Source organism: Calidris pugnax, unplaced genomic scaffold (genome assembly GCF_001431845.1).
Source record: "Calidris pugnax isolate Ruff unplaced genomic scaffold, ASM143184v1 scaffold41, whole genome shotgun sequence".
NCBI lineage: Eukaryota > Metazoa > Chordata > Aves > Charadriiformes > Scolopacidae > Calidris > Calidris pugnax.
Genome location: NW_015094509.1, coordinates 12,468,888 through 12,484,105, shown reverse-complemented (window position 1 = coordinate 12,484,105; position 15,218 = coordinate 12,468,888). Strand labels below are relative to the sequence as shown.

Below are 15,218 nucleotides of genomic sequence, written 5' to 3'. Positions count from 1 at the left end.
TCATAAAATGTATGTTAGCAGATGGCTTAACTTTTCATTAACTTGCTTTTTCAGTGTTTCATGAAGTATGGTGTTACGTGTTTTTCATAATCAAGTTTCATGAATTAATGCATGTCCTGTGCAAATAGAGTAGAACAAAATGTGCAGAATTTACATTAAGGAAAACTTTGTTTTGCATCTAGGAATATTTGTAATTATTTTCATTGATATTTTCTATTATTCACCAACTACCAAGCCCATGCATTACACACCTGAAATATCACAACACTGATTTCTCCTGTTCCCCCACACTACTCTCCCTCCATACTGAAGCAATCTGCTTGTGAAACCAACAAATGGTACATTACTGTGGGCTTCAGAATCTTGCAATGAAGCAAGTCTATCCCAGGCTCAGCTGAGCATCAAGGTCCGATGCAAATGGACAACCAACTCCATCCATTTGGTGCTGGAGACACTGCAACTTTAAGAAGCCAAAAGGAGGCTTAGCACAAGAGCTGATAACAAAACACATCTCTCAAGCTTTTTTCTTTTCTTTCCCCTTACTTAATACTACTTTAGCAGCTAACATTTGTTTAGCACAAAGGAGTTTATTTCCTTACAGAATTTATTTTCTTTCCATTGTTTTCTCTTTTTGTTCATTCACTGACTATTCTCCAGTCTCAATAAGACTATTTTTTATACTTGTTTTAAAACTGATTACATTTTTCTTCAATTTACAGGTGTAGACATTTAATTGGATCCAGGACATTATTTTTTTCTTTCTTCCAAGTCAAACCAAGTGCATTTTGCATTATATACACCACTCACTTTGCTACTAACCTGTTGATTCCTTTCTAATCCCATTCTTTTGGGTTTTTTTTTTTTTCATGCTTATTTCTTCACTTTGCTGCTCACTTACATTTTGTATTTAAGTTAAAGGAGTAATAATTTTTTACCATAAATGCCAGACGGGTATAAAAATACCAGCAATGATAAATGCTCTAAAATGAAACAAAACCTACTAAGTTTCTCCTTCTGTCAACTGAGATCAATAAGTGAATTGTGCCCTTTAAAAGAATGTTATTGCATGAAAAAAAGACTCATATGAGTAAGAATCTATAATATCATATAGTATGTTTAGTCATGAGTCAATTAAGCCTACTGGACTTTCAGTTATTTCTGTATATCTGGTATTAAAGCTACACTTTGGGCAGAATTCATCTCCTCTAACCTTCAATTCCTGAAAGTTAAGCTAGTCCAGATTACTTATGTAGTTGCTGCAATAGATAGGGAAGAGAGAAACCTCCACAGTGACTCATCCTATTCAAGGATGCCTGAGATACGAGACCTCTCTTGGTTTCCAAGATGAAATGAATCATCCTCTGAAACATAGAGCTTAGACTAGGAACCCATCTTTAGCCAGCTAAAGTTAGGTGAAACAAATCTCTGCCTTATGATAAAGTGCTGAATACACAAAATACTGCTTAACTGAAAGGAAAAAAAAGTCTTAATCAAACAACTTCAATGCCATAATATGAATAGAATTTTCATCTTGACCTTTCTTACCAGCATTAACTGTTTCTGTTGCTCTTCAAGAACAGTTAAAGGTTTTTTTAATATCCTATTGTTTATCCAGTAGATGCAAATGAATACTCTAAACCACCGTACTTCAAGGTGGTACAGTTGGTCAGGGAATCTGAAGACTGTAAAAGAGACATATTACCAGAAACATGTGAAGGAGAACTCTAACGTCTCTGACAATGCTGACAACTAGGAAAAGAGAGACTTGAATATTAACAAGTAATTTCACTTTAATCTTTTTAACAAATTAAAGACTTCCCAATTTGTACTTAATCAGCTTGTACCACAAGTAGTTGCAACATTTTAAAGAAGCACATGGGTTAGCAGCTCTTCTCAAGCCTGCTGTTTTAATCCATGTTGTCCCTATCAATATTAGGCTCTTACAGAAAGTCTCGTACAATATAACTATTGACTAGGAATGTTACAGCAGCTGCTAGTCACCCTATAATGTATTTTGCAATCAGCTAAATCAACAAAGTATTTTTAACAATGAACAGTTCAGAACTGACAGATCTACTTTCTTGTTCACAACTGCTTATCACAGCATAGATATCATATATGTTTGCCAGGTGCTTCCTATAGTTAGGATACCTTCACAGAAGCCGCTCACAAAAGATAAGGTCATAAAAGAGATGAAAAATGTGCAAGCTTCATACACTCATGGTTTTATCATCACACAAAATAGCTCTGGGTGAAGGACTGTACCAGTCACAAACAGCACACAGCAGCTTCTATCAGAATGAGAGAACATTAAAAGTTTGAAATTCAGTTTGTGCTCATCCTTCCTGGCAGCATAAATGCAAACTTAAATTGTTAACATCCTAATACAGCTGTTCAGAGTGAAACATCACTTCTCAATTATAATAAATCAATTCAGAAATAAATTGTTACGAAGCCTGTAGCACTCTGTACTGCCAAAAGAGAAAACAGACACAATGCAGAGACTTAGGGAGTCACTCACTGCAGACTTTAATTTGGCAAGGTACATAACCTTAAGTATATTAACAGGCCAGTGTGACTGGTCACAAAGGGGCAGAGTTTCTTGGGGACATGGGGAAGGGGCCCTTTCCTTCTTTCTGCAAAAACCTACAGTGACAATAATTCTAGATCCAACTGAAGAAGGATTCTGAGAGTGCACAGATGAACTAGGTGCCAGAGCTTCAGAAACTATAAATTAGCATTCAAAAACTGTCCTTTGTTATTTGCTTTATCACAATGCTTATGACCAGTAACACAGCTTACGCACACCTAATCTTGCTCTTGAATCCTAAGAAACACACTGCAAGCTGAGAAACATTGCCAGGAGCTTCTCTTTAGAAGCAACACTCACGTAACTCCAAAACAAACCATATATGACTTAAAATACAAATGTACTTAATTCATTCAACATAACTTACTTTTTGGCAGCACACACTATTATTAAGCACACCAATGACATCTAACAGGATTTAACTGTCCTTCTTGTAGATTATCTCTTTTTTATAGGATGCTGTGTATATATTTAACAAGCAGAGGTCTCTAATTTAATGGCAGTGCAAGTTTTCAGCAGCTATAAAACATTCTGGGTAAAAAATAGATGTAAATAATGCAAAAAACAATCTTTAAATAAGCTTTTGGTATAGAAATAGAACCCTGAGAATGAAGATACTAAATAAATTGGGACGGATGTTTCCATACTTTGCAATATTTGGCATCTGGTGTGAGGACAAGGTAAACAACTAGAGTGGCTACAGGGCCATGCAAATGCATCTATTCTACAAACCTTGCAAGGACAGAGAGAGAGAGAGAGACAGAGACAGAGAGAGATCTGGTGCTGTCACTGCCAGACTGTTATCAATTCATCTGATGTATATCAGAATTAAGTTCAGTGAAGCCCACCAAAGTCAACTAAGACACCCTATTCTACAACTACGGTAAATTTGAGCAAAATCTGGCCCTCAGATGACCAATTTGCTAATGTACCTGAAAGAAACCAGCACTTGTACATGTTAATCCGCTGCATTTTATTTCAGATAATATTAATCATCTCAATACTTTGCTTCTTTGCAAGCAATTGTTTTCAGTCATGCTGATTAACGATCATAATTTCTCCTGGGATAAATCTCATTTGAAATAACTGTATGTTTCTAGTTGCCCTAAGCACTCTTAAAATTACTTATCCAGCAAATGTCAGAAATAATGCACTGTCTCTTATCCTAACTTTTAGGAAAGGTCTATAATTATCCATGTATCGGTGAGTACCAACGTGTATGCAAGCTGCTAACTCTCCGAAATAATGGTATGGGAACTATTTTGGTTCGTATTAAAATCATCACTCTATTTAAAAACATGTCATCTTGACACAATGACATTTCAGCACAGTGATCATGTTAAAAAACAGTTTCAATTATTTCTAAGCGTTTCAGCTATGGCACTTTTCTCCTGGGATAAGACACTGCTGTGCAGCAAGTTCATCGAGCCTGAGTCTGGCCTTCCTCTTTCTCTAAACGTTTGATCCGTTCTCATTATCGCACTGTTTGCTTTTGAAGTCCTTTCAAGACAAGAATCACTCATTTAAAGGTATTTCCCGCAGAACACTGAAAGTGTTCTCTAAATTGTATTCAAGACTTTCCTTCTATTAATGAGTTTTATATTTATACTAATTTTAAGGGAGCAGCTCTTGTGGCACCAGTACTACAAATGAGTATCGTTCAGATATACTGGCTGCCCAAAAGCTTCTACAGATTGAAAGGAAAAAAAGGAAAGAAGTCGTGCATCTATTCAACCTTTCCCCATTATAACTTCCAATACAAGAACTCTATTAGACATATTCAAGTACCAACCTGAGGTTCAAACTTTTGCACCTCTAGGCACTTGATTAGAAAAGCAGCAGAAGCACATTTTAAAAGATATTTAGATGCCCCAAACAAAGTCTGTTGCCTAGTATAATTTTCAAAAATTCTTTCAATGAAAATCAACAATCTGTGAGATTCTAAAACACCCTGCAGCAGAACAAAGAGATGACTTCAGAGACACTCTAGCAGGTTATAAGTTTGAAGACTCTTCTGCAAGTTGATATTTCAACTTCATTAATTAACAATTCTGTTTATTCCCCCCTGCAGAAATACTACATCTCTTACAAGAATTCTCCATCCAACCAAGAAAACCTCATTTTATAACGTGCAGCTGAAATCATCATGTACACATCCCGTTTTCACAACTTCCATGCACTGCTACATAACGAGTAGCACTATATATCTGTTGTTTTGAAGTGAAATTTTAATTTACCCTGTTGCAAATAGCTTGATGCTTTTATTTGAAATAATCAACACTCCAGACGCTTCAATATCAAAGGCAGCCAATTCCCTATCACTGGATGTATGTTTCCACATACGTACATACAGAGTTTCAAAAACATGCTAGACTTCTATGAGTCAACCCAAGAAAAAGACTTTGCAGTGATAAATAAATGCTTCTTTTTCTCCTATCCACAAGAATTTAGCCAGCAGTAATATTTGTCTTATCAATATTTATCCAACAACGTCATAACTGTGGCATTTGCTTAATTTATTTTTTTCTGATCATTTGAGAGTTAAGTTACTGCAAATATCTCCACAGCTGACTTTTATAGTACGCAGCCTGTGAGCAACCCTCTTTTTCAACCTGGGTTGACAATAATTTCTCCAGGAATGTCTCAGAGCTCTTGATACAATTTTTGTATCAAGAACATGAAATTAGACAAAAAAAGGCAAGACAGACCTCCATTATAATTAAAATTATTAACACAGTACACATGAACTAAGAACATGTGGTAAAATTTGTCATTTGTGCATTTCATATTTAAAAGAAGATTACATTTAATAATTTGCAATTCATAGTCTGTCAAATTTGAACTCAAACTTAACTCAATGCAAGATCAAGTTTTGTGACTTTATAGAAAGTTACACTACTTGTTGTAACCAAATAATCCCTTTCCTCATAGCTGTGATAGAATTCACAATTTCTTTGTTCTTAAGACAACCAAAATATCCTGAGTGAAAAGGCTGGAGTTGCTTTGATAAACTTCTTAAAGATGAGTAAGCTGTTTAAGTCTTTCTCTCACTTTATAATTCTGTACAGTTAAAATAATGTTTTCTATTTGAATCTATGAATTTACTTCCTGAAACTAGCTTGTTAGTTTCTTTCTGAGATACAGTTTTTTGCTTGATGGCCAGTTATTTAATTTCTTGATTAAAAGCAGGGTTTGATTGTCTAACTTCGGTCAAATTTTCATCCCACTAAAGTTGATGTTAATAGGGACATGCATTTCGGTTGGACTGAAAATACAGCCTGAGAAGCTTCCATATGGGTTAGCAGTAAATAGAAAAGAGTATTGGATAGACAATCTCGTACTTGTTATTCTAGCAGCCTTTCTGTGCTCTCAAGTGAATGGTGAAAAAAGTCACTCCAAGTTTTTCAGATACCTCCTTTCTCTTCTAGCAAGAAAACAGGTGGTCCTCTGAGCTCCAGTAACAGGAAAAAAGGAGAAAACATGAGAGGTGAAGCACAAGGCAAATGCTCATGTTCAGAATAAAAAGGTCTCTTTTCATCCTGCTGGGATCCAATCTAATTCTGATTTAGCACCCTCCAAAGGCTTTTATCAGAGACTCCCTTTCCTTTCTTTGTCCATATTCAGCATCTGACAAAAAGTATGGAAGATGCACAGGATTTAGTTTTTTCAACTGAATGGAAAACAGATGAATGTACAGGATACAGATAAATGTACCCTCACTCTGGAGAAACCAAGAATCCAACACAGGTTCACAAACATGCACATAAGTCAGTAAGAAGTAACTATTGTATTTTTGGAAGGAGCAGCACTCTGAGGTTCCACACAGATTCTTGTTATCCTAGGAGATGAAAATACACCATCACATGTACACGCCCTCTTCTGTCTCTGCTTACCAAACAGAATTAACGTGTCCTTCATTTACTTGGAAAGCCTACATAAAGAAAATGTAATGAAACAAACAAACAAATAAATAAATAAAGGGAATATGAGCTCCAGGAGAAGAGAAGTATTGCCAGGGAAAGATAATGTCAGGCGCAGGGAGGGGGGGTGTCTGGTGCCAAGCAAAGCCGAGGGCTGTGCAATCACCTCTATCAGTGCTCTATCAGTGTCTACACTCCAGCCAAATCCAGAGAAAACAAGGAGTCAAAGATTCAGGTCAATAAGCTTATAGGCGATTTGCACAAACAGCTCCTCCAGCAAGGTAAAAAACAAAGTCATATTGGCTTTTCTTTTTTATTCCTTCTCTTTGAACTCCCTGGTCCAAACACACCCTGGAAATGTCAGTGTTATATGCAAGAATTTAAAGAGCTGAGCTTCTTAATCCCGTTAAGTAATAAGAACAAAGTTGCCTGTAAAGATCTCCTTATTGAGCTCAAAGTGATTATGGTATAGCTGCCTTATGCTGATCCTACTTCCACTTGCTGTAGCAAAAGAGGTAAAAATTTGTCATGAAATCCATTACTGAAAAGGAAAGAAACATTATTGATTAAAAAGCTTCTGGTTTGAAAACCAAAAAAAAAAAAGGGGGAAAGAAAAAAAGGCATAAATCTACTTTTTGATCCAGAAACAGAAAATAGGAAGCATATTGTTAGTCATTACATGCCTGCAACGACTATTTACACAGACGCACACAGGCATACACACACAAAATCATACTCCAGAGGAAAAAGGGACACACAGAAATCATTTTCAAGGTGTTAAGAGTTTGGCTGGTATTATAGATGGTAGCATGATAGCTTTGCACATAAAGTATGAAGGCAAAGATTAATGCGCAGAAGAATTTAGCTTTGTATATGCTTTTTCTTATACGGAGAATCACACTGCAGCTTTTTCCCTGAATCTCAAGCCTGGCTGCACAATCAGGTCACATGGTTTAACATAAAAAATTCCAGTCCTAAGCTGGTCTGGCAGGCTAGTGACAAAATTCTGTACATGAGCAGAAAACTTGGATCAGGTTCTGAGCTCATCCCCTCCTGCCCAAGCAGAATATGAGAACGCAGCAGCAGGTGTACACTCAGTATGCAGAAGCCCATATATTCCCTGAGTTCTCTTCTTGCTGACTTAGAACTGTTTATGAGTGTCAGACAGCACTGGATTCCTCTCATCCCCCTCTTCCCCCACAAATAAAGATAAGCAATGTATCAGGAACCACAACCACACATCAACAGTTTGATTTGCTACAGGCATACATAGCAGTTTGTGCTGTAGATCCTAAAAGTGGTACATCATGAAACAAATCAATCTTCATACCACTTTATGAATCCCCCATATCTTCCTATGTCACCAACTGAAGCACAGTTAATATTGGGAAACAGAAGCAATCTGCTTTCCAATCTGCCACCAGAAATGTTAAGGCCACTGAATCTCCTCCCACTGAGGGCTGGTGTCAATGCTGTCTTCTGTTGGGAAGCCTACAACATGAGGAACAAGCGCAATAGCCATGCTACAAGCACAGAACAGGACAATTCAACAAAGTTGTACCAGTAAGCATGGCAGCAAGAAATGGATATGTCTTCTTTCTCTAATTATCAGATATGTACATTCCTCCATTCGACTCTTTCTTCTGGAAACAGTCCCACATTTTCTCTCTTGATTATAGTCCTTCCTCCATTTTCTTCTCTGGTCTCTTTCCTTCTCTGAACACAGCTACTTAACCATCTACTAATCTCAAGTGATCTCTCATTGCTCAAGATAACTTTTTCTTTGAAAGTTAATCCCTCATTGAACACTTCTGCTAAGAAGGTCACAAGGAACTGTAATTTGTTTAGCCAGTTCCCACCCTTACGAAGTAGGCCAGGCTCCTACTGCTGTTTACAGAGAGGAAGAGATGTCACCTCCATATGAGTATGGCAAACTTTCTAAGTAACAGATGAGAATATTTTTTTGTCTTTCCTGAGGGTATCTAGGCAGGATGACTAGAAGAGTCAATGATAAACTACTTCACAACCCAAATTAACTTGATTTAGTTCTTTACTTTTCATCCCATCACCTCCAACTTCTTGGCTTTTGTATTGCTCTGCTGTTTGTGTCCACTTCTTTATCTGCCCTCCCGCTTTTACTAGCCCAATCATTCCTCCAGCTCATTTCTTCTCTTGTCTCTGTTAGCATCACTTGATTTTCTTATTCCCACCTATAAAAGACAAAAGTTAATCTCTATGTACTATCTCCTAGCTTCTATAGTAGGCTTTCAGCTATCTAGTTTGCCACTGCTCTGCATGGGAGACCGGCTACTTTCTCCTTACTCAGACTACCTAAATACTGGCACTCATCTAATAAATCTTCTAGATCTGAATTTAATCTGAATTAATCTTAATCTGATAAAGACTCTAATTCCAGATACCCACTATCTGGACACTAAAAAAAATCTTCAGCGACGCAGGTTCCAGGCTAATACAGGCTTTGTGTGGACAGCATCATCAGATAGCCTCCTTATCTGCAGAGCAGAAATTTGTAGTAACTAAGCATAAACAGCAATTTTCAAAGACCACAAACTGACAAAATGCAATGCATTATCACCAAGGCTACCTCTACTGAATTTTTTGTTTCTATTCCAAAAATTGAGACCAGTGCAGCTTTGTAGTGAAAGAACACTATGACTGTGTTATTACCTTTGCTGTTTCCAAAATATTCCCTTCCCTTAACTTCACTGTGAAAATTGCAAACAAATCAAAATTCTAACTGCCATGTATTCTGAGGCTCTTCTAAAATATTCATTCTTGGATGGGAAACTTCATCCAAAAGGTTAAAAATTCACAGTTGCCATCTTAAACTTTTCCCTGATAAATAGCAGGTTGCTAATTTCCATTTTTGCTTTTAATATTTACATGCCTAAACACTGCTCACTTCTTCACATTTGAATGTAAACGAAGACTACATAGGAATAAATATTCACATGTAGCAAAGTTAATTGTGGTTTTGTGGTGTTGCAAAAGTGTGGGAGGGAATTTTCCAGGTTCCTTGCTGCATAAGCCATTAATGAGCAAAAGGAGAAGGGAAACATAATAGCCAAAAGTCATAATTTTGAGAAAAGAGAAGTTGTAAAATGACATGTAGCTCAATCAATGTGATTAATTTACTTCATACTTTGCAGAGGCTTTCGCCTTCGCCTTCTAATTCTGGCAACTATTCTGCTGAATCAATCTCACAAACCTAAATTAATAAGGTAGGAATGACAAGTATGGCTTTATAAAGGTTAGCTGTTTGCATTTTAGACAATAAGAGACTGCTCTCTGCTTATAATATGATCAGGCATAGTTTGACAGGAAAATCTCTTCAGTCAAAAAGCCAAAGTTATCAAGCTGTGAACCTGCACATCTTCTACTTTCATTTGTCTGAATAAATTGTGAGTTCAGTAGATTTTTGCCTTCAGTGCATTGTGTGCATAGTTAAAAGCCTCTGTTTTCAGGTGATACTTGGGTTTACATAGCTACAGAAGATGAAAAACATACCATGGGTGAAACCTCACAAAAATCTCCTCCCCAACTCTTGTGCCACTTGCTGCCCATGTCTCTTGAGTCCTGCAGGAGCCCCACTAGTTATTTGTCCTCTTGTTCTAGCTGAGCTAGAAAGAAACCCCAGGGAAGATAAATGGGGAGACAGGACAAATGAATACACTGTATCCAATAAAATCCCCTTACTTTCTAGAACCTTTAATGGTCTATGCTAGCAAGAGGAGAATGCAGAGATAGCAAAAATTATTCCCATGCCAATTCTGATATTTTCCAGGAAAAGGAAATAATGAGAAAACACAGATTTACACTTATTTTTCCCTCCTGCTAAGATATCTGTGGTTTGCAGGCTGCCAATACTGTCAAAGAGTAAAACAAAAATCAGAAAGTCAGGCCCTCAAAACAGAAATTAGAATGCATTTATTTGCTCTCAAACCTATTTGGTAAGTTTCCTTTTCAAGCTTTTATTCATGTTGTTAAAGAAAAAATATTTTTTGGGAAAAAAGCTTATTTCCATTACCATGTTTTAATTTCAATACTGAAGCGCTACAAAGAAAAAAAAAGGTTATGAATGATTAACAGATTCATGACAAAAATCATGAGAATTAGTCTCACTTTTACTGTATAATACAGTCACAAACACTTCAACTAAGAACAAAATAAATTTATTTGCTTTCCAGATTAGTTTTTTCTTCTTGGAAAAATGTATGTGGCCTCATGCTAACAACACTTAAGATGTGACAGTGAAGAAGCAAGACATTCAACAGAAGTTGAGACATTAATAAAAAACAATACATTTCTAGCCTCCCATTCCATCCTTTTCCAAGGATATTCTCAACTTACTCCAAAGTGGGACTTTCTGTCACATTGCCTCAGCTGGAAGTAGATTAGGGGTTTTATGTGCCCCTTCATCCTCAGAAATTTTCTTTTCAACTTTTCTTCTGCAGCAGTTGCAGTAGATAGGTTTAAGATTCTTTTATGACTATAACACACTTGGAAAAAGAACTGCTGGGGAGTCAAAAAGTATCCAGCTTGAAGAATCAGTAGATGTCCTTAATAAAACATGATAATCAAGATTCAGATCTAAATGTATTCGCATTTAACTCCTGATCTTGTTTACTACAATGGCCTGGATTCATTGTTTTCCCTGAAAGTTGTGTTCATTAAAGAGAAGTGCCAAGATAACTTGAATTCAACATGATTTGCAATATTGATTTCTGTAAACAAACAAAAAATGATATATTTTTCTGAATTTCACCCAAAACAGTAGCATCTCCATTGGCAGGCCCTGGAAATGCAGCACAAAGTACAGAGAAATAACTAAATCAAACTGATAGGAACTGATAGTGGTGCATAGTCTCCCGTTGCGGACAGAAGGAACTCAAGAGATGCTAGTATAACAGTTATGCCAACAGTGGTTTAAATAATTATTTAGTAATGCCAGTAACAGGAACAGTACTTTTTTTCAGCTAAGGAAAATGGTGTCTGAGAGGCATGCGAACAAGTGAATGCACAGTAATTGCTGTATTTGTTTACAACACAGTTATAAAAGCACTTAACTGCCCCTGTTTGCAAAGCATTTCCATTCATAATCTGGTCTCTCTTACTTCACAGTAAGATCTGCAGCAGCTAAACTCTAAAGCATGGACTAGACTGTTTTGATCTCTTAGGATAGCCTAAGTGTCGAGAACTTATAGCGCAAAAAAAACCCCTATTTTTTCAAAAGTTTGTAAGCTACATAGAGGACATAGAAAATACATTTTAATGCCTTCTCCACTGATGACTGAAGACTCTGTAGGAATGACTAACATTCGGCAGTTAAAACATTTAACTATTCAAAGAGATTTATTCTACTTTGTCCAAGACAGATGAAAATAATACAAAACCAGAAGTATATCAAGCTATCAGGAGAAAACGTATGTCAATATCTGGGAAAGAACAGAAAGACAGAGAAATCACTGACATCCAAATGCCTGAGGGGGTTTTGGACTAAAGAGAAGAACATCACCACAACAATTCCAGCTATTTGATAGGCATCCTTACCTGCAGAAGACAAACAATAAAGCAATCAAGTGGAAATCTGGCAGGAAGAAGGTTAAATCAATGTTCTACATAACAGTACAGTGTGCTTTTTTCTGTCAGCTGAACGGGGAAACAGGACAACCTTGCAGACTGAACACTAGGTAAGAATGAATTGGTGTGACTTATGCTAAAATATCCCTATCTTTAATAATTTCAAGTAACGAATGCAGCAAAAAGGCATCTGCAACTTTAAAAGTTATCCTTTCACAATCGCTAGTTTTCTACCATGCATAATAAGTTCTATAATAAGCTCTATTTTAATCCTAGAATCTACAGACACAATCTGTTTTTCTAGCAATGTTTCCCAGGCAAAGAAGCGATGCACAGACATGCTGCATTGCGAGCTTCGGATCTGATAATAATTGACTTCTGAGGCCTGTTCTCTACAGTTAAATATGTAGAAAATAACATTCTTGGAGGAAAATATTAAAGGCAAGATGATTCACCTCCCTGACAAGTACATCTTCCAACACACTAAAATATTTACCCCTTACCAGACTTAACCCCGCAAGTGGCTTATTTTCTTATATTTAAGGTACTATATTAATAGGACTTTTTGTACATTTTAAACCCAAAAATCTTTTTGCTCAATTGGACAGTTTGGCCAGTATTCCCTCAAAGGTGGGCTACAATGATTACCTTTATTACAAAAGTATTCCACTTCTTCACAGCTCAGATTTTCAGGCTCAAACTCTGCAGAAAAGCTTTCCTCCAATGGAAAGTCTTCTTTTGAGATAGTATCATTTTCCTCAGACAGGCACTCTTCTTCTTCATCCTCAATGGCATCCTCAAGGGGCCCTTTAAAAAGAATCAGGAACACTGTGGCAAAACCATCTAACAGGACAATGTGAAATAAAACCTTAGTGAAATTTTAACAGGAGATCTTTAGTTAGTTTTTCCTTCCACAGCTGTGTTCAGCAATTATTTGAACTGGACAAATAAAATTTTATGGAAATAGAGAGTGACTGTTTTCTTGATGGCTTCAAATCAGAAAATACAAAGCGTTATCATTAATGTGTATTAATAATACTCGCACATGCGGGTTCTTTCATTATTCACCAGCTTTAGTATTAAACACAGACAGTTTTTACAAGGGAAACCAAAGCTATATTTGTAAAACCACATAAACAGTGAAGAGACTTTTTTGATGCTGAATTTACAGTCCTTAGCAGGTTGCCATTACAGGCTTCATTTCTTGATTGAACAGTACTGACAACAATGAATTATTACAAAGGTATTGACAGTATAAACTTCAGCTTCTTCTGCTATTTTACTGTGACCAGCACCTGACAGTGTTTAAGAAGAGTTTCATATTATCCATGATCATTCATTTGTTAGACCCTTCAATAGACTCCCAGTCAATAGATGGGACTCAGACAGACTATTACTTCATTTCACAGAGGCCAAACAACCATTGTGGCAAACTACTAGTTGAGGGCTACAGAAACATAAGCCAGTTACAGAAGCAGGGCACGAGTCTGAATTTGAAATGGCAGCCTGAGGTTTTGATTCCTCTTCTAGTTACCTGGACTAGACTATTGCTACAGATCCTCTTGAAGAGCCAGCATCTGACAGATCTATAATACATAACACCCAGGTTACCAATTGGAATGTAGTCAAATTTTCTTCTTTCTTATATACACACACTTCACAATCATTGGTTAATACTAACTATTTGCTAAAGATATCTCCTGTGGAGGTGTAGAATTTTAGTCTAGATTTAAATAGAGATTTGAAATAACCGAACATATTTTAATTTAACTAAGATTTTATTAAATGTCAGTATGTTTCAAAATACATCTTAAGACTGGATTTCAAAAGAGGGATTTCATTATACATGGTTGAGGCTTGAAAAAAATTACATATTTCACTCTCCAATGAAAGCACAGCCTCGTTTATAATTGACTGAGTATTTCTTCCTCGAAATGAAAGCTAGCTAGCTAATGAAAAAAAATGTAATTTGTATTTATAGGATAGTTTTCCAGTATTAAATACACTATTCCTATATAATCTATCATGCTGAGATACAATACATAAATGATTCTGATGCATTCAATGAAAAGGAAGGGATACATTTTTAAAAGAAATCAAATATTGACTGCACTCTAATTTTATGTAATTTATTATGAACCTGTGACTACCTACATTTATTAAAACAGCAAAATTCACTTTAGGCTAGGTTGTGTAATTCTTGCTTCACAGGAATATGATGGTTACTTTTTATTGAAATTGATTGAGATTCCCAGCTGGGATTCCATAAATTAACATAGCTTACTATCTTTCATGGAAATACGACTATTTGTGCCAGCTGAGAATCTGACCAAATGAACCCATTTTTGTGGACACATACTCACCAACGCTAGCTGTCATTCAACAATATATCTCCTAAAATAAGGGGCTATTATTATGGCTGAAGAAAAAATTCTCACTATCAAAGTATCCATTACTGCTAATTGCCCTTTCTAGCCATGTTGGGAAAAAATCCAGCAAGTGCATATGAATAGGGAATGAAGAGTGGCTATCGCACTGTACGGCACGGAGAACAAAGCACTGGCACACACCGGAGCAGTGAACTGCAGCTAAACCTGGGCACTTTAGGCACCTTACGTGTGCCCAGATTCATGGCAGAAATGAAAGCACAAGGGGCTCCGAATGAACTATCAAAAAACACCTTTTCTGATTTCATGGTATTATTAATATGTGACATTGTCTATAGAGCCATTTATTGGTGTGTACTCCTGGTAAGATCTGGATATATAAACTAGGAAGGGAAAAAACAACGAAACAAAAAATATGCCATTTTAGGGAAATGGAAATTTCTCACATAGCTAAAGATGGATAAATACCATGTTTTACATCATTTCAAAAGCAGCCATATACCTTCAATAAATTTTGAAAATATTTTAAATAAAAGAATAACACCAGAATTAAGTATTTGTTGGTTGCCAGTTTCATGTAAACTGAAATATCGATGCCTGATTTCTGTGGCTATTTTTAATTATTGCTCAAACATAAAGTGCATTAAAAAAAACGGTAAAATCAAAAGCCACATACTAGTAAGAATAAGCAGATTAGACTCTCTATTCTTGACTACTCCA

At 36.3% G+C, this 15,218-nt stretch overlaps 1 protein-coding gene across 1 annotated transcript in view; it reads right to left on the bottom strand.

Annotated features, from left to right (window-relative positions):
* LOC106902044 (zinc finger protein ZFPM2-like) overlaps positions 1–15,218 on the bottom strand; it is a 202,271-nt gene that overhangs the window by 128,815 nt on the left and 58,238 nt on the right. Inside the window, exon 2 of the mRNA XM_014965210.1 lies at positions 12,760–12,918. Within this exon, the coding sequence (XP_014820696.1) occupies positions 12,760–12,918 (159 nt within the window). The remainder of the gene's footprint in view (positions 1–12,759; positions 12,919–15,218) is intronic.